The following is a 27,842-nucleotide window of genomic DNA, read 5'->3' on the forward strand; positions in this document are numbered from 1 at the left end:
TTCTCTGGCGGGTCAGAGGTCTTCCATTCAGCAATAGGGCCCCTGACAGTGTGTCCGAACACCAATTCATTAGGATTGAAACCTATGCTCTCTTGTACGACTTCACGGATTGCTAATAACATCCAAGGAAGTCCCTCTTCCCAGTCACAGTCGAGTTCAACACAATAAGATCTCAATAGTGACTTCAGGGTCTGATGGAATCTCTCTAGCGCCCCCTGACTCTGAGGATGATAGGCACTTGAGATGTTATGTGTTACTTTAAGTTGTCTCATGACCTTAGAGAAATGTCGAGACATGAAGTTCGAGCCCTGATCAGACTGAATATTTTTCGGAATGCCAAAGATAGACATGAAACTTGTTAGAGCTTTTAAAACCGATTTGGTAGTAATTGATCTCAGGGGATAGGCTGCAGGATAGCGTGTGGACTGACACATTACCATCAATAGATAAGCATGTCCAGCTTTAGATCGCGGTAAAGGACCAACACAATCGACGATCAAATGTTCGAAGGGAGTTGTAACAGCAGCAATAGGCTGTAACGGAGCCAGCGGAATTTTCTGGTTTGGCTTCCCAGTCATTTGACATGTATGACAAGACCGTATATAACTGATTACATCTCGCTTGATTCTTGGCCAATAGAATTTTCTCAAAATTCTGTCATAGGTCTTTCGTACACCCATATGACCAGCTACCCCTTCATGAGATAACTGCAGGACAGCTTGACGAAAAGTAACAGGAACCACAATTTGAATTCTAGGGTTGATTTTAAAATATCAGAACTCATAGGTTGTTGTCTACAGAGCAATCCATCTCGAAGAAAGTAGACAGGAAATGAATTCTGATCACCACTTCCTTCCTTCACTGAAGAAAAAAGATCTTGGAGGGTACAATCCGACTGCTGTTCTTTGATTAATTCATCTCGAGTTACACTATACAGTGGAGATAAAGAACAAGCATTAGCATTATCAAAGTAAAATGGACTTTCAGGCTTAGAACGAGATTTTTCCACATTGTCAACAACAGATGGCAACTCAGACACAGGAATCACATCTTCATTATCAGTGCACACCGTATTATGGTCTGGTTGGGAAGAATTCACAGAGGAAATAAAAGTATCACTAAGAATACTTTCCTTTTCATCAGATATCATTTTCTTAGCCTTGGCTCGAGTTATGGCACATGCAGGAAATAAATTAGGACGGTCAGGGGAGACGTCCATTTTGTCTACATCAGGAACCATTATAGCTTGAACTCCACCGTCAGACTTTTGCCACACATTTCCTCCTGCTAGATCATTACCTAGTATAAAGGTGACACCAGGAACAGGAAGCACAGCACGAACTCCAACAACAACATTACCTGACACCACTTTTGAGGAGAGATGTATGCGGTGTAAAGGAACTTCCATAAACCCCATCTCAAACCCTCTAACTAGTACATGAGTTCCAGTAGCAGTACTATCAGACAAAGGCAGAAGTCCTTCCAATAAAAAGGACTGCGCAGCCCCAGTATCTCGAAGGATACAAACAGGAACAGTCTTCTCAAAGCCAGGCAAAGACACAGTCCCCTCTGTAAGAAATGGTGCATAATCATTATGACACTTAACATCAATCTCCAACTCAGAGATATCCCTCTGCTTAGGCTGTATTTTCACAGATTGGGCAAGACTGTGGTTCTCACATGATGTAGAAATTAAGCCGACAGTTTTAGCAGCTCTCTCCTTTTTTTTTAAGAACAGCACAATCAGAAATTTTATGCCCCACCTTTTTACAATAAAAGCAGACAATCTCACCTTTTATGCGTGTATTAGCAACAGCATGATCAGTGGAAGAACTAGAAACAACATTCTGACGTACTACAGTCGCTTTGCTCTTACCAAAGACACTCATCTTAGGTTTATGCAAGTCATTTAAATGGCTAGTCGTACTTCGGTGAGTAAGAACAAATTCGTCGGCCATGAGAGCAGCATCGGACAATTTACTCACCTTATGCTCATTTAAATACATAGCGACAGTATTCAGCATACAATGTTTAAACTCTTCCAAAAGAATCAGTTCTCTAAGCTGTTCTTTAGTGGTTCCTTTCATCGAGGTACACCAACGATCAAACATGTTTTCTTTTTCTCTGGCAAATTCAAGATAAGTGCACTTCTCAGGTTTAAAGAAACTTCTAAATCTCTGACGATATGCCTCAGGTGCTAATTCATATGCTTGCAACAATGCAGATTTAACAATTTCGTAGTCACCACTTTGCTCAACAGTCAGCGCTGAATAAACTTCCTGTGCTCTCCCTGTTAACACGCATTGCAACAATAATGTCCAAAATTCCCTAGGCCATTTCAGCGACTCTGCGACACGTTAAAAATGAGAAAAATATTTCTCTACCTCCCTCTCAGAAAACGGCGGTACCATTCTCATGTGTTTAAAAACATCAAAAGCAGGTGCAGCAGAGACGGATTCATTAGAGGACACAGAAAGTGGAGTTTCAACTGTTTTTACAGTCATTTCTAATTCGAGCTTTCTCAACTGAAACTGTCTTTCTTCCCTTTCTTTTTCAAACTGCAACTCCAATTTTCACATCTCTAACTGTTGTTGTAATCTCTTCACCTCAACATCTCTCTCCAACTCTTTCTCTTTCAAAGCACAAACGTCACGCTCTGCACGAAGCTTCTCCACATCAACACATAGCTGCTTTTCTTGCAAAGACATCTCACTAAACTTTACATTTCTGTCAGTATCAAAAAGAGGAGACGTTAAAGACTCTTCAGGGTTAATAACTTCAGCTCTTACCTCTAAAACGCCCTGTTCGAAAAGCGCGCTTCTCACCGTGTTCATCAGCGTTTCTCTAAGCTTCTTGTCGTTACTTGTCACCTCCACGCCAAAACGCTCTGCAATCTGCAACAATTCTTCCTTTGTGCATCTCTCCAGTAATATTTCTGAAGGAAACGCGAAGAAATCTTCGACTACCGAAGGCATTTTTAGTACGTTAGAAGTTAGGCTAACAAACAAAACACATGTGAGAATGCCACTATAAACTACAACGTTGAAACTACAAATCCCATAAGCCTCTTCGCCAGGGACCGTCGTAGCATAACACGCTCAAATTGCAAACCCCGCCCAGTTACAAGATAGATGCAATGCAAACTTACCACAAGTCGTTCCCCACAACATCTTCATACTGGCCGGCATTACAAACAACACGGACGCAGAAAACGGCAAACAATGTCACCTTAAATGAAAATGAGAGACTAACTACACGCTAAATGAAACTAACTAATCCTACCTAGTCTTCAAAGGTGTACCGGGCTCGAGGCGGCATTTAAACGCTAAACTCTGGGACAACTGGTACATTTAAACCAAAAGCCCGAAGCGTACCCCCGACAGAGATTTAAAACCTCCGCCCAGAATAACCCTTAAAAATAAGAAAGGCAAAATAACAAACAAAAATAACAAATAGTGTCCCGATGGAAGGATTACTTACAACCCAGCTGAGAACACTCTAAATAACTGAAGTCTGCTCATTTACACAGGTGAACACTGAAAACATCATATACTTACTTATACATGTAGCAATTCGGGACGAGCCCCCAATTTTATGTTACGGCCAGCTCGTTTCAAGCCACAACATAAAAAAGGGATGACACACCACCGTGCAATCAATATAAATTAATTTATTGATTTAACAAACATAACAATAATCACAAATAACAAACATAAGTCTAGGGGGGAAAAAAATAACAAAGGAAATAACAAAAACAACAATAACTAAGTCTTAAAGCTACAAGATATAAGAAATGTATAACTAACGAAAGAGAGCGATGTCAAGAGCAACTCCTGGGAGAACCACCCCACCAAGAGAGCTAACCTCAATAAACAACCCTGAGTCCTTATATATTCTACACCCCTGATCACTATTAATTAATTAATCAATCAGAAGCGACACAGAACTCCCGCAGTCTGCCACCAACAGGTAGGGAGGACACTCCGGGTCGTCACAGCCAATATGTAGTTCATGCAGTGATATTTGTATTTTATAACAGACCTATAGATTCAGATGTTTTGGTAATGGCAATTATTCATGCAAAATAAAAGGCTGATAACTTGCACTTTGTAATTAAGAAGATTGAGTGAATGTAGGCAGGGGTTAAATTGGGATTTGTTATGTGGGGGGGCTCTGTGGTTTTAGGCTTTCGAGGGGTGCATGTGTATGCAGACTACAAAATCGTATAATTTGACAAACTAAAATATAGGAAGTTGAGAGAGCCCTCTGCTATGAACAATAAAATGCTGATCAAAATCATTCTATAGATGCTGGTAGTGTGAAAGCTACATCTGATGACAATAAAATATTTCTGTAGGCCTGTGCCTTCTCCTTTGTGTCAGTATCAAATATAAGAGTGATGCTACCATTAAAGGACAGAATATAAATACAAAATACAGTGCTCGACATTAGGCCTTGTTTTGTGCTTGTCATTTGCACAACTAAATTGGTCATTTACTTGTCAGAGTAAAAAAAGTAGCTTGTCTGGGAAAATTTTTTTTTTTATTATTATTCAAATCTTTTATCTTTTATTTCATATTCTTACATTTGATAAATTAAAATAGTAAGACACTATAGGGCTGTTACCAAATTAAATAATTTACACTGAAAAAGTACAACTGCGTTCAATAATGTTATGAGATTCTTTAAATATTTTTGAATAAACAAATAAGAAATGCTGGTGGGAAATTTATACTTTTAAACATGAAATTAAACTGCCAGTAGATGGCGGCAAGTGGCCGTCTTAATGAGTGAGCCACTGAGTCATTTATTCAAACGATTCACTCTGAATCAAGAATGTAGCAGTTGTTTATGAATGGGCGATTGAATCTTCACTCAACCGATTCGTTCAAAACGCTGAATCATTCTAAACTGCTGAACGCAGCTGCGAGATGTCCTGGTTCTGCTTTGTTTGGAACTATTTTCGCTGCTACAATAGAACAAAAAACAGGCTTATTGCATCTAAAACGTAAGTGATTGATATTAACTACTTGTTTATTGAACTGTTGTATGAAATTAGTGTCCATTTCAATCGAGGTGATATTCAGGAATTCAGCACTTTCGGTCGTGTGATGCTTAACTTTATCATATGTCGTAAATAGCAAGCTAAACCCCATTGAATTTTTATTGCAACATGATAACTGAGTTTCTTTGTGTGAGCAGAGGTCATTTGTTTTGAATTCTCCTCAAGAGGTTACGTGATCCTCAACAGCGCAATATCACCGCCAGTACATCCACTATCAGTCGCCACTTAAGCTAGATTAATCATTCTCGCGTTTTGGTTGTTATTGACATTTTAATCAAGCTACTTATCTGGTCAGGCAAGTAAAATTCTCTTTCACTTCAAAAAATCCACTTGTCCTGCAGTCCCGGACAAGTGTATGTCTATGTGCCGGGGCTCAGCCCCAGACGGCCCCGGCCCAATTTAACCCCTGAATGTAGGTAATAGTGCTGGTGGATGAAGGGCCCCCTCAAGAGGTAAAGCCCAGGGGCCCCTTGTAGTCTTAATGCGGCCCTGCATTCACGCCATCATCACCCGGGTGTTGATAGCGCGCGAGCGCAGGTGAGACCTGAACATCTCACGTTGCTATATGTGTTTAATCTAAACTCATTTAAACCTTGCCACTTTAAACATTCAACTGTAAAGGTTGATTTATACTTCTGCGTCCAGTGTACGTCATAGCTACGGCGTAGCCTGACGTGCACCTCTTCAAAAATGTAACGCAAGCGCTCTGATTGGTCTGCTAGAACCCCTCCCTCGGGTCAAAAAACTGGCGCGGGGCACTCAGAGAAGAGCGAGCACTTTCAACTTCACTATAAATGAAAAAATACTCTGTTTCAGAGGACACATACAGACAAACTGCAACAAAAGTCATTACATTTTTTTCCGCTTCTCTGCCGTTTCTGTTTGTAAGCTTCTCTGACAACGTACATGACAAGCTGCTTCTTCTTCGGCTTTTGTTTTGATACTCAGCATGACCACGGACACTGCCTCCTAGTGGTCTGCATGTACGTCGACGCGGACAACGACGCAGAAGTATAAATGAAAACGGACGCATAGCCTACGGCGCAGAGGCTCCGGCGTAGGTCTGACGCTGAAGTATAAATCAGTATAAATGTGTGACACACACACACACACATATATATATATATATATATATATATATATATATATATATATATATATATATATATATATATATATTTATACAACAGTTCTGTCTGGTTCTCGAATCTGATTGGCTGATAGCCATGCGATATTTCTGTGATAACAGCACTCCTACTGCCTTTTCACCGTTTCTATCACTCCGCTTGAAGTGACCGTCATGGCGGCCGAAATTTTTACAAATACTAGTTCTTGTACCACGAACTGTAGTTTTAATAGTTTTTTAAGCGAGAATGTAGTTGTTTAGACCTGAAATATGTGACTCATATTTAATAATAGCGCCTATTTTACAATTTGTTTTGACGTTTTCGGAGATGCGATCTCGAGTGCGTCAGCGGCCGTTCAGTGCTTCTGTAACCGCAGAGAACAGCTTCATCTCGGCCAGTGCCTCGGGGATTTGCCGCTGGCTCTTATAGTGGTTAAACACGAGACATAATTCAATTTGAGTACATAGAACGGGCAGTCTTTGGTCTTATTGATCTATTATTTGTTCCAGAGCAAGTCGAATTGTGCTATATTAAATTTGATAATAATAAACGTTACGTTACATCCTTATATAGCATATTGGCTACAACTAGACGGGACATATCAGACTTTTCTCCGCTCTTTAAATACGTAAAACATTAAACTTTATAAACATATGGTTTTTTGAGTAAAGAAAACGCTTTACAATTTTTTTTTTTTCAAACATCAGATCTTTATTTACCTTTGCATTGCACAGAGATGTCCAAACTGCGTGCACACTTTATTCAGGAGGTGAGGCAGATTAATGAGGTTTGATTGATAGTTTGAGGATCCAATGGAGTTAGGAGGTTTTGTCACAAGCTCTTTAAAATCCTTTTCATTCGTTAAATATTTGTAAAACCCACATACAAGCGTAAATGGTGACCTAATTTTTTTTTTTTTTTTTAAATAACTAGTGCTTTATGTTTGACTGAACTGTACAATTGTGCTTATTTGCTGTTCAATAAATATTATTTTATATAAATATGTCCATTAAGTAATATGGATTGAGTGAACATTACATTAATACGCCATTAGATGGCGGCAACACTTTACAGGAGAATGAGTCAGTGAAGCACAAGAGACTTTTAAATTGAAAGGAACTTTTGCAAAAGGAAGTTGTTTTAGCGCTGTGGTGTAATGGATTTTATGGAAAATTCCCAAACTGTAAAAAAGGACAAATACAAAGATCGCTTTCCTCAGTGGACATTCAAACGGACTTGTATAAAGGATATAATATTATGGACATCGACTTGAAGAATGAATGTAATGCAATATACCAGACACAGGTAATAGCCTACTATCTCTCTCTCTCTCTCTCTCTCTCTCGCGCACGCGCTCTCTCTCTCTAATACTGTACAAAATTCAATGTGTTTCAATGAAGCGACTCAACGTTCCTTCGTTACTAGTTCTAAAGTGACGTTTTAGAGTTAGTAACGGAGGCTTGGTTCAACTGACAACTTGTTTTGAAACGTTCCTTCGTTACTAGTTCTGAAGTGACGTTTTAGAATTAGTAACGGAGGCTTGGTCCAACTGTCAAATTGAGATTTGAATCCGTGGCGGAAGGAAGTAGTGCTGCACAAAAGAGGGTTTCAAAGACACTCAGTTGTTGTTCTTATTTATTTACATACTCGTGCCGTCGAACTGTTGTATAGACGCAATATCACATGAGTAGCCGTGCGATATGGCTATATATCAGCACGCTGTGATTACCTACGGCACGCGGCCTCGTGCCTACGGACGAATCACAGCGTGCTGATATACAGCCATATCGCACGGCTGTATATCTCAGGTTGTCAGTTGGACCAAGCCTCCGTTACTAACTCTAAAACGTCACTTTAGAACTAGTAACGAAGGAACGTTGAGTCGCTTCATTGAAACTCATTGAATTTTGTACAGTATTAGAGAGAGAGAGTAGGCTATTACCTGTGTCTGGTATACTGCATTACATTCATTCTTCAAGTCGATGTCCATAATATTATATCCTTTATACAAGTCCGTTTGAATGTCCGCTGAAGAAAGCGATCTTTGTCTTTTTTACAGCTTTGGAAATTTTCCATAGCATCCATTAGATTATGTAGATTACACCACAGCGCTAAAACAACTTCCTTTTGCAAAAGTTCCTTTCAATTTAAAAGTCTCTTGTGCTTCACTGACTCATTCTCCTGTAAAGTGTTGCCGCCATCTAATGCCGTATTAATGTAATGTTCACTCAATCCATATTAATCCATTATAAAAATAGGTCACCATTTACGCTTGTATGTGGGTTTTACAAATATTTAACGAATGAAAAGGATTTTAAAGAACTTGTGACAAAACCTCCTAACTCCATTGGATCCTCAAACTGTCAGTCAAGCCTCATTAACCCGCCTCACCTCCTGAATAAAGTGCGCACGCAGTTTGGACATCTCCTCTGTGCAATGCAAAGGTAAATAAAGATCTGATGTTTGAAAAAAAAAAATTGTAAAGCGTTTTTTTTTTTTACTCAAAAAACCATGTGTTTATAAAGTTTAATGTTTTACGTATTTGAAGCGGAGAAGAGTCTGATATGTCCCGTCTAGTTGTAGCCAATGTGCTATATAAGGATGTAACGTAACTTTTATTATTATCAAATTTAATATAGCACAATTCGACTTGCTCTGTAACAATAGATTAATAAGACCAAAGATTGCCCGTTCTATGTACTCAAATTGAATTATGTCTCATGTTTAACCACTATAAGAGCCAGCGGCAAATCCCCGAGGCACTGGCCGAGATGAAGCTGTTCTCGGCGGTTACAGAAGCACTGAACGGCCGCTGACGCACTCGAGCTCGCATCTCCGAAAACGTCAAAACAAATTGTAAAATAGGCTCTGTTATTAAATACGAGTCACATATTTCAAGTCTAAACAACTACATTCTCGCCTAAAAAACTATTAAAACTACAGTTCGTGGTACAAGAAGTAGTATTTGTAAAAAAATTTCAGTTGATTTGATCGGCCGCCATGACGGTCACTTCAAGCGGAGTGATACAAACGGTGAAAAGGCAGTAGGAGTGCTGTTATCACTGAAATATCGCATGGCTATCAACCAATCAGATTCGAGAACCAGACAGAACTGTTGTATAAATATATATATACAGGGGTGGAAATGGGGAGTAACGCGGGGGGATGGCGGCCGTCCGGGGAGTGAATTTCGAGGTTGGACGGCGTTCCAGTTCAAATTGGTTTGATTTTTTTTTTTTTATAGAAATGAAGGGATTTCTGTATTTATTCACTCAATAGTCTACAAAAACGAAACCGATTCAGCGCAAAAACATAGCGCAATAAAATGGCATGATTAATCATAAAAAGATCACAATGTGGATTCAAACACCCACGCGATCTAACTCAGTGCTCGAAGTGGGCTGGTACGCACCAGCACTTCTCTATTTTAATTTGTAGCGTACCCACACTTTGTCTTGCGTACCGCCACTTCTCACATGTTGCCGGTACTCTAACCACCACACCGAAACATAGAATTGGGCTGTTAATGGACTATATGCACGGGTTACTTCCTGGTTGTCGTTAAGCCAGCTCGAGCACTTCCGGTGAACTGTTAGCTGTTCATTCTGTAGTCGTTGTACATCGACACAAAACCATCTATGGTTGACTTTTTAATGTTGTATTTATATTTTAATGCAGTTATCACATTTACCTAATTTGCCAATAAACCAGTTTTATTGATTGCAATAAAGACGAAGCTATTGGGACTGTTTAAAAATGCAGTGTCTGTAATTAGACACGCACACACATTCTTTCCCCAGCACTTCAAATGTTATTTTTAATGTGATGACCACAAACATTATTTGTTCATCCTTCTGAGATTGTCCCCATTGTAAAACCGAACGTTTAAAAATTTAGGAAATTCAACATTTGATAGAAAACACTTATTTAAAAATAAAAAAGACAGTAATTAGCACTTTAACCACCAGGTGGCGGCAAAGTAGCATTTATTTGCGCACATATCAGCCATTTCCTCTAAAAGTTTTTCACTTCGTTTTTGACTAAATATTAAACATTATAAAATAACTAGGTTTAAAAATACATTTTGTCAATGTGAAGTATGAAATTCTCACAAAAACGTATGAAAAACAATAACTTTTATTGTGAATTACACAAAGCGAGCACCGTGCTCTCCCTTTGTAATCACAGCAGCTGTCAGTCAGTGCAGCACAAGATCAATGATTTCAGCACACTTGTGAAAACACACATTTTATTCAATTAATCTAACTAAAGTGCACAATAAATATTTAATTTTTGAAGCTTTTTTTCCACATAAAAGTGTGAAAACTAATGGTCGAATTGAATTTAGCCGAGGAGGAACATTGAGGTACGTCTTTTTTTTTTTTTTTTTTTTTTTAATGCTGTCTTACGTTTGAATAACTAAATTAATGCTATGCCACACTATTTAAGTGACTATATTCTGATTATAAACTGAGTATTACACTACTGATGCTCAACACACCAGCAAATGACATCTCACCGGAAGTTTTCGAGCTGGCTCATAATAATGCGGGAATTCTAAAGAATGCTCCGTGCATTCGGAGCTTTCAATAAGCATGAGTGGTGCACCGCTCGCGAATCACCGCAGGCGCGTTCACCAGCGCTCTCCAAAAGTGTGATAAGATTTGCGCGAGCCGTTCCTATGATAAAATGTGGAACCCATTTGAATTCTTTTGAGAATGTAGTAAACATGTCAAACATGATCTAAAGACAGACAATAAAAAGACTGATGAAAAGAGGGGAAAACATGATCCTGCAAGCTTTTTAAACTTCTCATGACCACCTTTCCTAGAATTTATCACGTTCTATTGTATTTATTGTGGTACATTTTAACTAACGTGTTAAAGACTTTATAATATATAATCTATTAAGGCAATAGATTTAAAAAAGAGAGAAAAAGTTAACATTGCCCTAAGCATGCAATGAGGTGCCATCAATGATCTAGCTTTGATTATATCCTTATTGTAACAAATGCTATGGTTAAACAATTACAAGAACTACTTTTTCATAAGGCCAAGTACAAGCTAGAATCATGGATCTTCTTGAATTATTGACTATACATTAGTTTTCCTCATGTGTAAAATGTGTTCTGCTAATATGACAGATATGCCCATTAGGAAAATCCTGGCTGTATTCCAAGAATTAACATGTTCAGTATAAGAGCATATTAAGTAAAAATAGTTTGACTTCCCATTGGCACTTTGTAAACAAGTAATTGTTAACTATAGGCTGTTACTTTATTGCAGTTGTGTTATCAACCAACTTTGCATGTGTGGATCATTTTGCAAAAATAAAGCTACAAACAAATAAATAAACCTCACGAGGGAGCAAATCCAAACTCCTCGCAACCGGGGGAGACGACCAGTCCCCCATCCCAAAAGGAAGTGAACAAAATAGAGTAAATCACCCTTTGAAAGTAACTTGATACTTAAAATAAAGATTGTGTCAGTTACATCGTTACACCAGTAGGTGGCGACAAATGATTGTTAAAAATGTATTTGTCATTGAATCATTTCATTACAAAGGATTGTTCAAAAATGTTGATTCAGCTGAATAAATGATTCAATGACTCAATTATAAAGATGTCACTTGTTTCATAAATCTATGAAATGAGTGACATCTTTATAATTGAGTCATTGAATCAACAACAACAAAAATAATTCATTTAAAATAATTAATGTTTTTTGTAAACAGACTGCAGCAACTAACATTGTCAAAATCTCTAGTACTCTCTACTCCCTACTCTTTAAAGGGGTGAGGGGTGGGGGTGGTGGCCAAAAATCAAACAGGTAATTTTCTCCAAGCAGAGATTCTGTTGATTTGAACATGTTTGTGCCACACACAATTCAAAAATGTTGTTCATTGACCTTTCATGTGTCTGCTTGATAATTAAGAAAATACTGTTTGGAGGAAACATGAAATAGGCCTATTTAATGTTAGCCTATTATATAATTATATAATATTTTATATTTAAATATATCTGAAAAGTTTGAAAATTGAAAAGTTTTACATTGAAAGTAAAAAAATAAAAAAATCTTCCCATATAGAGTCCCCCCAGTGAATCTCAGACATTTCCAGCCCTATATATGTATAATATGTATATAATATATAATGTGTGTGTGTGTATATATATATATATATATATATATATATATAAGAGGTCGCGTTAACCGATTTTTTTTAAAATATGAAGGCCGTCCGTCATTTTGACACGTAGGCTGCGTCCGAAAACCTAGGTAGCTGTCTTGCTGCCTCGCTATCTTATAAGAGAATGACTTGTACGGCAGCATTTGTGCATGAAGGTACCTCACGAAATTGATTTCGGACAGACTTCTGAGGCAGTGTAACAGTTTAATGATCTACAGCAATATAGCGCGAGCTTTGGGGAGAACTAAACAAATATTTAATTACTACAGTAGTAATTTCTAGATAGAAATGATATCAAAATTGAAATATGTTGATCAAAATCGTACATTTACACAAACTGAGCAGCAAACGCAACTTTCGGACGCCATCTTTATTTTTCTAGCTCAACTGTCACAGAATGGAAAGCACAGGATTGTGGGATATCAAAGGCAGCTAAGGATACATCTATGTATGGACTCAAATTAATGCCTTAAAGTTTTGCACAAAAATAAAGTTTTGCAAAACACAAAAAAGAATTGAGCTATAAAAAAATGTTTTGCAAACAAAAATAATAAATTGCAAAATAAAATAAAGTAGTGCAAAAATAAAAATATAATCAATTACAAAAATCAATGACAGCTGTAATGCTATTTTATCTTTGCCACATAATTTTCATGCTCAAACCTACAAAATCATTTGTAACGCTCATTTTATTCTGCGTTTCAGTCAAGTGTACGCTCACGATACCGGTTTTCTTTTGCGCTGCACTGTTCTGTGCGGATCTCTTTATGGCACTGGTTTGACGTGGGGGTGGAGTCAAGAAACGGGGCACGCCCCCGCGAAATACATTGGAAGGGAACGTAATCGGCGACAGGTGAAATAATTCTTTGACATGGTGAAAAATAATGCATGGTTTGTTTTTGTTGGTTTGTTTAGCATATGTTGTCACCGATTACGACCCCCTCCAATGCATTTCTTATAGTAATATGACCCGTTGCGCTCTGTCTCACTGCCTGTATCCACTTTTGTGTCCTTAAACATTCGTTTTTTGGGGTCGACTGCTTATAAAAACGTATTTCTGTTTTTTTTTTTTTAGCTTGTTAGCTGTACACCTTGTCACGTAGCAGCTTTTAGGCATTGTTCTGTTTATTGTAATGAGTCAGAAAAGACAAGAAGGCAGCCTCACGCAATACAAAGTCAATGGAGACTGTTGGGTTGTTTTTCCCCCGGTGGGCGTGGTTTCCAGATTATAATAAATGTGCTCTGTCTCTATGCTTGATCTGATCTGGGTAGCGTTTCCCAAAAGCATCGTAAGCCTAAGTTGATCGTAGCTCCACTGGTTTCCAAAAGCTTATGATGCTTTTGGGAAACGCTGCCCTGTTCTGTTGCGATCTGCGTCTCCTGCCGATGACGTGTTTCGCGGGGGCGTGCCCCCGTTTCTTGACTCCACCCCCACGTCAAACCAGTGCCATAAAGAGATCCGCACAGAACAGTGCAGCGCAAAAGAAAACCGGTATCGTGAGCGCACACTTGACTGAAACGCAGAATAAAATGAGCGTTGCAAATGATTTTGTAGGTTTGAGCATGAAAAATATGTGGCAAAGATAAAATGGCATTACAGCTGTCATTGATTTTTGTAATTGATTACATTTTTATTTTTGCACTACTTTATTTTATTTTGCAATTTATTATTTTTGTTTGCAAAACATTTTTTTATAGCTCAATTCTTTTTTGTGTTTTACAAAACTTTATTTTTGTGCAAAACTTTAAGGCATTAATTTGACTCCATATCTATGCTTCCTTCAAAAATCGATCTGAGGAAGGTATCTCATGATAGAGGAAGTGAAGCTAACATTGGATTCGGACGTGCCTTGATGCCTTCTTACCTTGAAATGTGTCCTCGGAAGGCAGCATTTTTCAGTTTTCGGACGCAGCCATAACTGGCTGATGTAGCTTGTAAATGTAATTCCCACCCCTGTCCAGTAGGTGGTGAGTGCGCTCCAGTGTGGCAGCAGAGCGCGAGTTCAGTCTCCAGAACAAAATGATGCGTTTGATTACACACAGGCAAGCACTCAGTTTAGGTATATTTTATAATAATAAAGTTATAATACTTATGCTTACATAATTCAGTTTCTAATCCAGTTCGTTTTGTTTTAAATGGTTCGTTTTGTTATTTTTCTTGCTGACTATCAAGTTTATGGTCAACGAATTCTGAGGTATAAGTTAACGTAATGTTAAGTGATATTGTTTGCAAAACTGACTATTTCGGTAAGCTACTGTGTCTTTCAACATATTCTCATGTATTTTGTTCTGCAAAGAGGAAAGGATGATCAAGCTGTTCAAGATGAAAACTGAGAAGTGACGGTCTTTGTTCAACTGGATTAGAAACTGAATATAAATAAATGCATAGCCTAGGCCTATTAACTTATCTTGCAAGTTCATGAATAAAAATGAAAATGTGGACGAAATCAGAAGCTATTAAATGTCTTATCATTAAAATATAAAAATTAAAATGACGGGTAATAATTTATTATGACAGATTTTATACTGTCCGTCAAAATTATATATATATTATATGTATATTTTATCGTCATTGGTATCGTTATGGCAATAAATACCTGAAATTATCGTGATAATTTTTTTAGGCCATATCGCCCATCCCTACCTCAATATGCAAAACTTAATCCAAAGTACCATCAGGGGATTTTTTTTTTTTTTTTTAATGGCTAAAAGTGAATCATGTGACTTATTGTTCTCTCTCTAGGGGAGAATTACAAGACGGAGGGTTATGTTGTAACTCCCAACACCATGAATTTGCTGAAGAAGCACCTGGAAGTCACTGGAGGACAGGTATGACCTGAATGCAAGTTTGTTAAAACTATGACTAAATAGCTATTGGTTAGCTATTGGTTAACTTCATCCAGTAGCCTGTGTGGTCTAGGTCTCATCAGAGGTGGCACAGGTTATTACATTTTGATGAAGGATTAAGAAAATAAACACTTTTTGTCTTTTGAATTAGTGCCACTGAAGTGAGCACAAGAAGACAAGGAACTAAATTAGTTAGTTCATATTGCCTTAATATTTTCTCTGAATCAAATTCTCACTTATACTCCACCTCGTTGTAGGTCCATACCCGTTTTCCCCCTGAGCCTAATGGTATTCTGCATATTGGTCATGCCAAAGCAATCAATTTCAATTTTGGTTATGCCAAGGTACACTCTTACACACACTTACACACAATTCCACACTTGAACAACTCTGTATAATAAGAAATTCCTGTCTGACTTTATGTGTCTATGTGAAGGCTAATAATGGCATCTGTTTCCTGCGGTATGATGACACAAACCCAGAGAAAGAGGAGGAGAAGTACTTTACTGCCATCAAAGACATGGTGGAGTGGCTTGGTGAGTATTAAGATCTGACTTGGCTGATCCAAAAGAAATTTTTTTTTTTTTTGAAAGTTGAGTACCTTATCTCACTTGTGGTGTATGTTGTTTTCTTTTAAAACTTTCAAATGGTTGCTCTGTCACAGTAGTTACTTAAAAAGAGAAAGTTGACACACTTTGCTGCAGTGTGCTTGCAATGCATTATGAATTGCATTTAAACACATTTCAGAGCATGATTTAAATTAAAAGAAAAAAGTTTTAAGTAAAGGGCTTTGTGTTATGTGGCAAATATTACAAAAATGTTTCAGATGTAATGGTACATTCAGATTTTTGATTGAAGAGCATTTTTCACGCATGTATGTATGTATGTATGTATGTTCTTCTCTATTATTCAGGGTACAGACCATACAATGTCACGCACGCCTCTGATCACTTCCAGCTTCTCTACGATCTTGCTGTTGATCTCATTCGCAGGTGAGATTACAAACCTGAAGTCTCAGGGCTCTATGCTTATAGAACTTTTGCACCTAATTAAAGAAGAAGAAGAAAAATTAGGAGCGCAATTGAAGTCCAGAATGTTAATGTGCCATGCACAAGTAGACATAAGAAAGCAAAGCTTAGAAATAATGACAAAATTCAGGAACATAGTGTGAGATTAGGATAACTTTCTGATAAACCAAATTTATTATTACTCTGAGACACTGAAAACACCAGAGCATGACCTTCTTGTGTGCAAATGAACACAGTGCCATGCCTTACTCTGAAATGCATCTAGGTTTTGATAGTAAAATAAACTATCCTAATTTACACTTTAAAAGACTGTATTCTTCAGGATATGACCCCTCAAAATATGACCCTTTTAAAAAATATATATAATTATCAGAGAACAGTGGTGTTTATATGTGTGTGTGTGATCTGAATGCGGTCTATATTATTGACTATTTTTTTGTTTGTTTGTGTGTAAGGGGTCATGCGTATGTGTGCCACCAGCGTGGAGAGGAGCTCAAGGGTCACAACATCCCTCCCTCCCCCTGGAGAGAGCGACCTGTGGGCGAGTCTTTGGTTTTGTTTGACAGGATGAGGAAGGGCATGTTTGCAGAAGGGGAAGCCACTCTCAGAATGAAGATGGTTATGGAAGATGGCAAAATGGACCCTGTGGCATACCGGATCAAATACACGCCACATCACAGGACAGGAGACGCGTGGTAAAACTCTTTGTTTCACTCACATGGTGTGGTTTTGTTTCTTATTTTTATGCCACTCTCTTCTTGTATCTTGTGTACAGGTGCATATACCCCACGTATGATTACACACACTGTCTATGTGACTCCATTGAGCACATCACACACTCACTGTGCACCAAAGAGTTTCAGGCCAGGTATGTCACTCAACATTAATGCATTTTATCAGAGTATCAGGTAGGGCTGTGTATTAATACAAATTTCATGATTCATTTTTTTTCCAATTCACAAACACTTAATTTCTCTTTGATTATGATTTTAATTTGATTCAGTATCAATAAAAGCAACAATGAAGAGGGATTCAGCAACACTTGTATAATAATGTAGTAATCAGCAAACAAATAATTGTATACTGTAGCAAAGTTCATAGTTCAGGGAAGGCGGCAGCGAGAACCAGCAAATGGTAAACATACTTCTAATGTGAAAATAAACCGTAAGCAACAAAACAAAAACAAGCTACAGCTGCCTCACGGCAGACTGTCGCATACAAACATAATAAAACAACAACAGAAGTGTTCCAGGCCTAGTCATATCTCGCCTTCCACTGTCATTTTTATCCTTCCAGAGCTCCTCCGTGGGACTCGAGACCACTGTCTCCTTCGGGTGTTGTTCATTAAAAATCTCTTCACCGGCCTCGCTCTGCTCCCACATATACAAAAATTTTAATTGCACATAAGACCGTTTTTATATTTAATGTAGTTGTTATATTTAAAAATATATATTAACAATATATTTATACATAAATTCTCTTGTCTAGTTATTTTTTCTAATTGACTAACAAGTTTATGGACATTAAATGGCTCTCCTGAGGTAAATGTAGCATTGCGTGACCTTGTATACAAACTGTTTTACTGATGTTTTTTCACAGTTTGATTGAGCAATTACATGAGACATGATTTATTTCAGTAAGTTGTACTGTTTCTTTCAACATACCTTCTGAAGTTCATTCACATTTATTTTGTGCTATAACTATTAGTAAAGAAGATCTTACGTCATTTTTGGGTGAACTAACCCTTCAATATACTTCAATATATAGTTGTAAAGGACCTTTTTTATATATATATATATATATATATATATATATATATATATATATATAAATAAATATATATATATATATATATATATATATATATATATATATATATATATATATATATATATATAATATATAATATATAATGCAATGTTCCCTCTAATTTTTTTTCTCGATGAGCAAAACTTTTCTCTGTTGAGCGCACATTTTGGTCACCTGAGAAAAAAACAAATATCAGACCTGTACAATGATCGTAAACACACACACACAAAAAATGGTTTTATCATGCAACTGTAACATTTAACTTTAATGTGCCGTTTCTATTTTATTTGAACCTTGATGTAACTTAGTGAGATATTAAATAATATGTTTGAAAACAAGCAGTTCAGTCACTAAATTAAGCATTTAGGTTAATTTTAGGTTACTTGAGATTTTTTCACATTGCTGTCTTAACTGTACCAGTCTTTACCAAGAAATTCTATTAAAAAATAATTTCTGTCCTCCTGCAGGACAGTTCAATTCTTTATAATAATATAATATGAGCAGTTACAATGATGGTTTGGAACAACCATAATGTGTTTTGTACAGTCAATTATTAGCAACAGACAGTGTTAAACCATCAAAATTACATGTTTATTGCTTATGAATTTCCCAAATTTTATATACCAGGAGGTTTCAAGATTTTTCGTGGCAAGGAGCCCTAAACAATCCGCTTGTGAGATAAATTTTTTATTAGGCTTACATTATAATATAATATAATATTTAAGTATTTAAACTGATATACAGTATTATATTATGTATTATACAGTATTATGCTTCCATTTGTTTTAATATATTATAAAGTGAAAACAAACTGAAACATTTAAACAGATCTGATAGCTAAATATTTTTAAGAAAAGTGAATGTTAACTCTTTTATAGTTATCTCTAAACATCCCTGAAACCCACACCACCACCACACACAAAAATCTATTTAAACTGAGGTATATCACTGGTGTATTTTGAGTTTGCAAGCTACACCTGTGGTGGGTGTGTGATTGTAAATGTCTCAGGAATTTTGTTACCATTCTGTGCCCATCATCCGTTATTTCCACCACTTTTCATTAAAACATGGCATTTTATTTCACATTTCTTTTCGTTTTGCGTTGCCTCTTGTGTTGAGGTATTTAGTCCGCAAACATTACAGTATTCTTAATGCGACTGATTTGGCTCAGGACCAGCCAGCTCACACGCGCTCAATCGTTCTTTCTATGAAACCTGTAAACCGCATTCACCGGTTCTAACTCTATAGCGTCAATAACTTTATAGCGGCTGACCAGAGCACTGCAATTATTTCTCATTTAAAGGTGCCCTAGAACTTTTTTTTTAAAAGATGTAATATAAGTCTAAGGTGTCCCCTGAATGTGTCTGTGAAGTTTCAGCTCAAAATACCCCATAGATTTTTTTTAATTCATTTTTTTAACTGCCTATTTTGGGGCATAATTAGAAATGAGCCGATTCAGGGTGTGTGGCCCTTTTAAATCCTGTGCTCCACGCCCCAAGAGCTCGCGCTTGCCTTAAACAACATAAAAAAAGTTCAAACAGCTAATATAACCCTCAAAATGGATCTTTACAAAGTGTTCGTCATGCAGCATGTCTAATTGTGTAAGTACAGTGTTTATTTTGATGTTTACATTGATTCTGAATGAGTTTGAGGCTGTGCTCCGTGGCTAACGGCTAATGCTACACTGTTGGAGAGATTTATAAAGAATGAAGTTGTGTTTATGCATTATACAGACTGCAAGTGTTTAAAAATGAAAATAGCGACGACTCTTGTCTCCGTGAATACAGTAAGAAACGATGGTAACTAACCACATTTAACAGTACATTAGCAACATGCTAACGAAACATTTAGAAAGACAATTTACAAATATCACTAAAAATATCATGTTATCATGGATTATGTCAGTTATTATTGCTCCATCTGCCATTTTTTGCTATTGTCCTTGCTTGCTTACCTAGTCTGTTGATTCATTGACACATCCAGACGTTCTGCCATTGTCTAATGCCTTTCATCCAGACGTTAATACTGGCTGCCCTTGTGTAATGCCTCAGTCATGGGCTGGCATATGCAAATATTGGGGGCGTACACCCCGACTGTTACGTAACAGTCGGTGTTATGTTGAGATTCGCCTGTTCTTCTGAGGTCTTTTAAACAAATGAGATTTATATAAGAAGGAGGAAACAGTGGAATTTGAGACTCACTGTATATCATTTCCATGTACTGAACTCTTGTTATTTAACTATGCCGAGGTAAATTCAATTTTTCAATCTAGGGCACCTTTAAAATACTACAGTCAAATGGATTTCCCCACACGTGATTTTCATGTCTGTTCTCTGCGCGGCAATTATTTTTTCTGCGCGGCCGCGCACGCGCGCAGCTTAGAGGGAACATTGTGTGTATATGTGTGTGTATATATATATATATATATATATATATATATATATATATATATATATATATATATATATATATATATATATATATATATATATATATATATATTAGGGGTGTAAATCGGACAGTTCATCTCGATTCGATACAATATCGATTCTCATAGCCAGCGATTCGATATTTTCCGATACCTCAAAATATTGATTCGATTCGATCAATATTTCGATAATTTGAGCCTGTTTCACACAACCAGTTAAATTTGTATTAACTCACAACTGCAACCAAAATATATAACAAACATTTATTTCAAAATTTCACATCCTGAATCTTGATTGGGACATCCACAAATAAAAAATTCATACAGTAGTCTAATGACAGCTTATGACATGACAACAGTCAAGAAAGTACTTTAGTTCTGTGCTAAAATGTGTAATGTCAAAAGACTGATAAACAAGGAATACATATACACACACACAGGCTTACTGTCAGGCTAAGCTGAGCTCCTCTAACACTGACCAATAGGAACGCAATGATATTAGAGCTTTCTCACATACAATTATTTGACTTTATTAACATTTTAACATTAAGCATTTTTTTTTTAATTAAAAGGTAAGTATGATGACCCCAAACATTTAAAGAGAAGTAATTTCTTAAAAATTAAGTGTTATATAGCCCACTGAATCATTCTCAGACTTAATACTGACAACAATGGAACCACTTGGGAGAGAACTGTCAGGAGACTTATTTCTTAGCACAAAAGAGGACAGTGGTACATGAGGATTACCAAATCATTGTTTTAAGTGTGAAAATATAGCAAAAGTAACACAGAAATTCAAAATCAATAGACCTGTGACAAGGCCCCTGAAATGATCAGATCTTCATATTTAAGCTTTCCTTTAGTGATGAGTGATTTTTTTTTTTTTTTTGCTAGACAAAGAGCAGGAGAAATACCAAGCAACTGTTTCAGCCAGCAAAGGCTATGAAAAGACTGACCGAGTAAGATGCAGCCTGCAGAAGTGACATGTGTGGTTGTTGTTCTCACTGGAACTACCCACTGTAGTCAAAGCACAATAAAGTCAGCTAGCCTTTTCCAAGGACCATATTTAATCTATACTCTGGTCTCATATATAATATATATAATATATATAAAATGTGTGTGTGTGTGTAACCTACTAGTTTTCTTTTCTTACTGGCTAAATGTTTTGTGCCCAATATTTAATTAGATTGTTTTAAAATATATGAATACATTTCTCTATGGTCTTGTTTGGCAGCTGTAGTACCTTTTTAATGGTTATTAGAAGAGCAGAAATTAAATTAATAAATTAAAAATTAAAATAAATATGCACAGACTAAATTTTAATTGGTAAGATGAATCTAAACTCAGTAAATGGCCTACAGTATATTGATTTACCCCATTACAATAGTGCATTTACAGTTACTATCATAAAAATACTTACTTGTAGGTTTAAAATCATACATAAGGAACATTTAATGTCCAAAATCTAATATTTTAGCGAAATTTATATTTTAGAATTATTGCGCTTCTATTGCGTTCCGTCTGTTTAGCGTGCATGCGCGCAGCAGTGCTCGCTTACTGTGAAGTTTGGCAGCAAAATGGAAATATTTGCATGACTTTCTAACATTTACAGATGGAGAATAAACTTGTGAAAAGTAAGTTATGCACTGAGGAAAACACCATGTCTCAAACGCATAAAATAGCACAAAATGTATGCCGTTTCCTATGGTGGATCAATTTGATCCATGATCGACCTCTAGGGCTTCTTAAAAAAAAGCGTGCACACTAAATTATCTTGACTAGGTAAACCTGGATCGAATTAGCGGGACTGCGTGAACTTCAATTACCTTTTATGAAACCGTTTTAGCCCCATCTCATTTGTTAGGTTAATTGAAGTCAAGTTTTTGAGTTTAATCCTCGCCTTTCTTAGCATCTTTTATGAAACAGCCCTCAGGTGTGTTTAGGCCTGGAGCTAAACACTACTGGAAGGTAGTCCTCCAGGAGCAGGATTGGACACCCCTTTTTAAACAAAGTTACTTGTGGAAAGTTGTTTTGGTAATTATGTGAGTTGGGCTTCATAAGAATGAGATGTATTGTGTGGTCTCATTATTCTGCTTGCCTCAATTTCTATGATATTTTATACAAACCCGATTCCAAAAAAGTTGGGACACTGTACAGATTGTGAATAAAAACAGAATGCAATAATGTGGAAGTTTCAAATTTCAATATTTTATTCAGAATACAACATAGCTGACATATCAAATGTTTAAACTGAGAAAATGTATAATTTTAAGGGAAAAATAAGTTGATTTTAAATTTCATGGCATCAACACATCTCAAAAAAGTTGGGACAAGGCCATGTTTACCACTGTGTGGCATCCCCTCTTCTTTTTATAACAGTCTGCAAACGTCTGGGGACTAAGGAGACAAGTTGCTCAAGTTTAGGAATAGGAATGTTGTCCCATTCTTGTCTAATACAGGCTTCTAGTTGCTCAACTGTCTTAGGTCTTCTTTGTCGCATCTTCCTCTTTATGATGCGCCAAATGTTTTCTATGGGTGAAAGATCTGGACTGCAGGCTGGCCATTTCAGTACCCAGATCCTTCTTCTACACAGCCATGATGTTTTAATTGATGCAGTATGTGGTCATGTTGGAAAATGCAAGGTCTTCCCTGAAAGAGACTACGTCTGGATGGGAGCATATGTTGTTCTAGAACTTGGATATACCTTTCAGCATTGATGGTGCCTTTCCAGATGTGTAAGCTGCCCATGCCCCACACACTCATGCAACCCCATACCATCAGAGATGCAGGCTTCTGAACTGAGCGCTGATAACAACTTGGGTTGTCCTTGTCCTCTTTAGTCCGGATGACATGGCGTCCCAGTTTTCCAAAAAGAACTTCAAATTTTGATTCGTCTGACCACAGAACAGTTTTCCACTTTGCCACAGTCCATTTTAAACGAGCCTTGGCTCAGAGAAAACGCCTGCGCTTCTGGATCATGTTTAGATATGGCTTCTTTTTTGACCTATAGAGTTTTAGCCGGCAACGACGAATGGCACAGTGGATTGTGTTCATCGACAATGTTTTCTGGAAGTATTCCTAAGCTCATGTTGTGATTTCCATTACAGTAGCATTCCTGTATGTGATGCAGTGCCGTCTAAGGGCCCAAAGATCACGGGCATCCAGTATGGTTTTCCGACCTTGACCCTTACGCACAGAGATTGTTCCAGATTCTCTGAATCTTTGGATGATATTATGCACTGTATATGATGGTAACTTCAAACTCTTTGCATTTTTTCTCTGAGAAACTCCTTTCTGATATTGCTTCACTATTTTTCGCCACAGCATTGGGGGAATTGGTGATCCTCTGCCCATCTTGACTTCTGAGAGACACTGCCACTCTGAGAGGCTCTTTTTATACCCAATCATGTTAATTGACCTAATAAGTTGCAAATTGGTCCTCCATCTGTTCCTTATATGTACATTTAACTTTTCCGGCCTCTTATTGCTACCTGTCCCAACTTTTTTGGAATGTGTAGCTCTCATAAAATCCAAAATGAGCCAATATTTGGCATGACATTTCAAAATGTCTCACTTTCATCATTTGATATGTTATCTATATTCTATTGTGAATAAAATATAAGTTTATGAGATTTGTAAATTATTGCATTCCTTTTTTATCCACAATTTGTACAGTGTCCCAACTTTTTTGGAATCGGGTTTGTACATGCAAACATTTGTCTGGTCTCTCTCTCATGACTAGTTATGCAGTGATATACAGAGTAGCTAGTAAATAGCTTTCACAATACGGCTGTTACCACATTATGTAGTTTAGTACACTGTAACCAGTGTTGGGGAGTAGTTAACTACATGTAGCGGCGCTACTAGTTTAACTACATTTTTCAGTAGCTTGTATGTAGTTCAGCTACTTTTAAAACAGTTTAGCTTTTCCAGTAGTTAACTACATTTTCCAGCAAGTAGCGGTGTAGCGTACCCAAAAGCTACAAGCTACATTCCGTTTTGTGTTGCGTTCTGATGAGCTCATTCATGAAGCAGCACAGCGTCTTCAGATCACGAACTAAAATCGTGCATTACTGCCATCTATTGTTATAACGCGCATCTTGCAGCTTTATAAGTTCGTCAGCAGTTCAGAGATCGCCTGATGATTATGTAAAGGACAGGAGTGGGTTCACACTGCACGAATCGATTATTAACGGTTATAAACATGATTAAAACGCTGTCTGTGCCGAAGACTTCAAGCACATACAGGTGAATAATAGCCTTTTTAAATGGATTATTCTGCTTTATTGCAGTCATCAAATGTATGCAAACTATATTATTGCAGTGGTGACCCGCCATAGTCCAATATGTCCTGCCAGTTTTATAATGAACATAAGATCACTACTACTGTTTTGATTCATTGCATTGGCAAAGCATCTTGTCAAACTACAGTTTCAGAGTAGCTTCCCCAACACTGACTGTAACACTATTAACGAATCAGCATTCATGGCTCCAACTATCCTTATAAATTTGCAATTAGGCACAACTTTTTTTAAGAAGTTGAAATCACACTCAGTATTATAACAGTTATAAAACAGGTCTCTCTTTGTTTGCATATGTCTGAGGCTACACTACAGTACATAATATGTACTACATGATGGTTTTTGTCTCTCTCAGACGATCATCATATTACTGGTTGTGTAATGCTCTGGATTTATACTGCCCGGTGCAGTGGGAATATGGCCGCCTCAACCTTACATATACTGTTGTTTCCAAGAGGAAGATCATCAAACTGGTGGAAACAGGAGTTGTTAGGTAACACACACATACAATTTTTTGTGTCACTTATTTGTGAATTTGAAGTTACTGTATTATGATTGTGTCCTGTGTTGTATATTTCAGAGATTGGGATGATCCACGACTTTTCACCCTCACAGCTCTCAGGAGACGTGGGTTCCCTCCACAAGCTATCAACAATTTCTGTGCCCGGGTGAGAGAAAAATGAGGCAGCATTGTATTATATCATAAGTAGTTCAAATCAAGATATGTGAAAGATTTAATGGTAGCAGGAGCTAATGATCACTACTAGAGATTGACCGATAGTGGATTTTGCAAATACCAATAACAAAATTGGGAAAAAATTACTGATAACTGATTAATTGCCGATAGTTTTTAAAATGCGTAATATGAACAAAAACTTTTCATTTAGTTTAAAATAGTGCTAAACTTTAATAGAACATTAACAATGACTGAACCAAAAGAATATTTTGTAATACAATTTTTTAAAATACATAGAATAGGTAAGCTTTATCACTATTGAGACACACACACACACACGTTTGTTTTTGTGAATTGTGGGGGCATTCCATAGGCGTAATGGTTTTTATACTGCACAAACCGTATTTTCTATCGCCCTACACTACCCCTACCCCTAAACCTGCACATTTTTACTTTCTTAAAAACAAAAACTCATTTTGTATGATTTATAAGCCTTTTGAAAAATGTGGACATGGAAAATGGGGACATGGGGTAATGTCCTCATAAGTCACCCTCTCCTTGTAATACCTATGTCATACCCATGTCATTATACAAATTTGTCCTTATATGTCACAAAAATGCGCACGCACACACACACACACACACACACACACACACACACACACACACACACACACACACACACACACACACACACACACGAAATGGAGAGATAGAAAAGGGACAAAAGGGAAGAAAAGGGAAATAAAATAAAGGCCATGTCTTTTTAAATGAACATTATACTGTGCTCGCGTCTTAGCACATGTATATATTTTACCTTGCTCTTATGTTCCCTTTGCACGTAACCACTTGATAAAACTTTTGTTATAAGAATGGAGAAACATTTGGAAAACTATAAAAGAGAAAACGGGCTATTCTTGCGCATGTGTCACGTGTTTGTGTAGATTATTGTATCATTCCGTTCCTTTCCTTTACAGTGGTGCACTTTTGCTCCTCATTAAAAGCCCAAACTTAATGTGCAAATCAGTAAAATCATCTAACGTAATACATCATGTATCGTAAATTTGTATCATGTATCGACATGTTTAATATTAAAGTTATTAAAAGTGCTAAATAATTCTCACACTATTTCCCACAGAGGATCACAGATTAATTAAAACTGCCGCAAACTATCTTCACTGGTTTTTACAGCTAACCGATAGTATCACAAAGCAGTTTATTTGGTATATCCCATCACATAATTTAATGATAGTAGACAACACATGCACATCGTAAATAAAACAGCACTCCACAAGACTTGCCGTTTTGAAGATGCTCTGACCCAGTCATCTAGCTACCACTATTTGGCCCTTGTCAAAATCATTCAGATCTTTTTGCTTGCATATTTTTGCTTCCACCACATAAAATGTAAGAACTGACTGTTCACTTGCTGCCTAATATATATTCTACCACTTGAACAGGTGCCATTGTAATGATATAGTCAATGTTTTTCACTTCACCTGTCAGTGGTTTTAATGTTGTAGCTGATCAGTGTATTGCCAGTGTATCTTAGTTTATGTAAATAAAAAATATTTGAAAAAAGCATCTTTAATCATTACAGCAGAAATACCAGAAATATGGAAGGCCTTTGAATATTGTCTTGGACTGTGGGGAACCTTAGAGTTAAAAAGGTTGAGAACCACTGATCTGAATTTACAAGTTTGCAAGGTCCGTGGAATTAAGTCTTTATTGGGTATTCAAAGACTTGTTTAAATGACATTGCTGCTTGTTTGCCAAACATTGATGGAATATGACAATTGTTATAGAGTTGATATAGAATCTTCTAGTTGTGAGTCTGTGCTTCATTGTGGAATTCCAAATAAGTTTTGCATCTAAAGACCAAACCGAAAACTAATCAGCCAATTTTGATAATTAAAAAATGCCAGCTGTTGGCCCTTTTATCTGTTGCTGATATATTGGTTAACCACTATAGATACTGTACCCTGCTGTTGACATCTGTTGTTTTGTTTTAGGTGGGTGTGACTGTTGCCCAGACTACCATGGAGCCACACCTGTTGGAGGCGTGTGTGAGGGAGGTGCTTAATGACATTGCCCCTCGTGCCATGGCCATACTCGAGCCACTGAAAATCACCATCACCAATTTACCAAGCAATGCACAGGTACACACATGCATAAGTGCATGAATGTTCATTACATATAAGGCATAATATACAGCTAGCCAGTCATTATTACAAAAAAAAAAAAACCCTTTAAGTTAAGTGCCCTTAAGAAGTTTATTTTGCAATAATGACAAGCTGGCGCACAAGCTTTTCTCGCTAATTACAGCCAGTCGTATGGAAGTAAAATAATGCCATATGTTTTTGAAACAAAAAGCA

General features: G+C 37.0%; 1 protein-coding gene across 1 annotated transcript in view; it reads left to right on the forward strand.

Annotated features, from left to right (window-relative positions):
• qars1 (glutaminyl-tRNA synthetase 1) overlaps nt 1-27,842 on the forward strand; it is a 48,599-nt gene that overhangs the window by 12,048 nt on the left and 8,709 nt on the right. Inside the window, exons 9-17 of the mRNA XM_067394171.1 lie at nt 15,122-15,207; nt 15,483-15,569; nt 15,662-15,761; nt 16,139-16,217; nt 16,709-16,948; nt 17,029-17,121; nt 25,147-25,284; nt 25,372-25,459; nt 27,480-27,626. Coding sequence (XP_067250272.1) covers nt 15,122-15,207; nt 15,483-15,569; nt 15,662-15,761; nt 16,139-16,217; nt 16,709-16,948; nt 17,029-17,121; nt 25,147-25,284; nt 25,372-25,459; nt 27,480-27,626 — 1,058 coding nt within the window. The remainder of the gene's footprint in view (nt 1-15,121; nt 15,208-15,482; nt 15,570-15,661; nt 15,762-16,138; nt 16,218-16,708; nt 16,949-17,028; nt 17,122-25,146; nt 25,285-25,371; nt 25,460-27,479; nt 27,627-27,842) is intronic.

Source organism: Chanodichthys erythropterus, chromosome 9, assembly GCF_024489055.1.
Source record: "Chanodichthys erythropterus isolate Z2021 chromosome 9, ASM2448905v1, whole genome shotgun sequence".
NCBI classification, from domain to species: Eukaryota; Metazoa; Chordata; class Actinopteri; order Cypriniformes; family Xenocyprididae; genus Chanodichthys; species Chanodichthys erythropterus.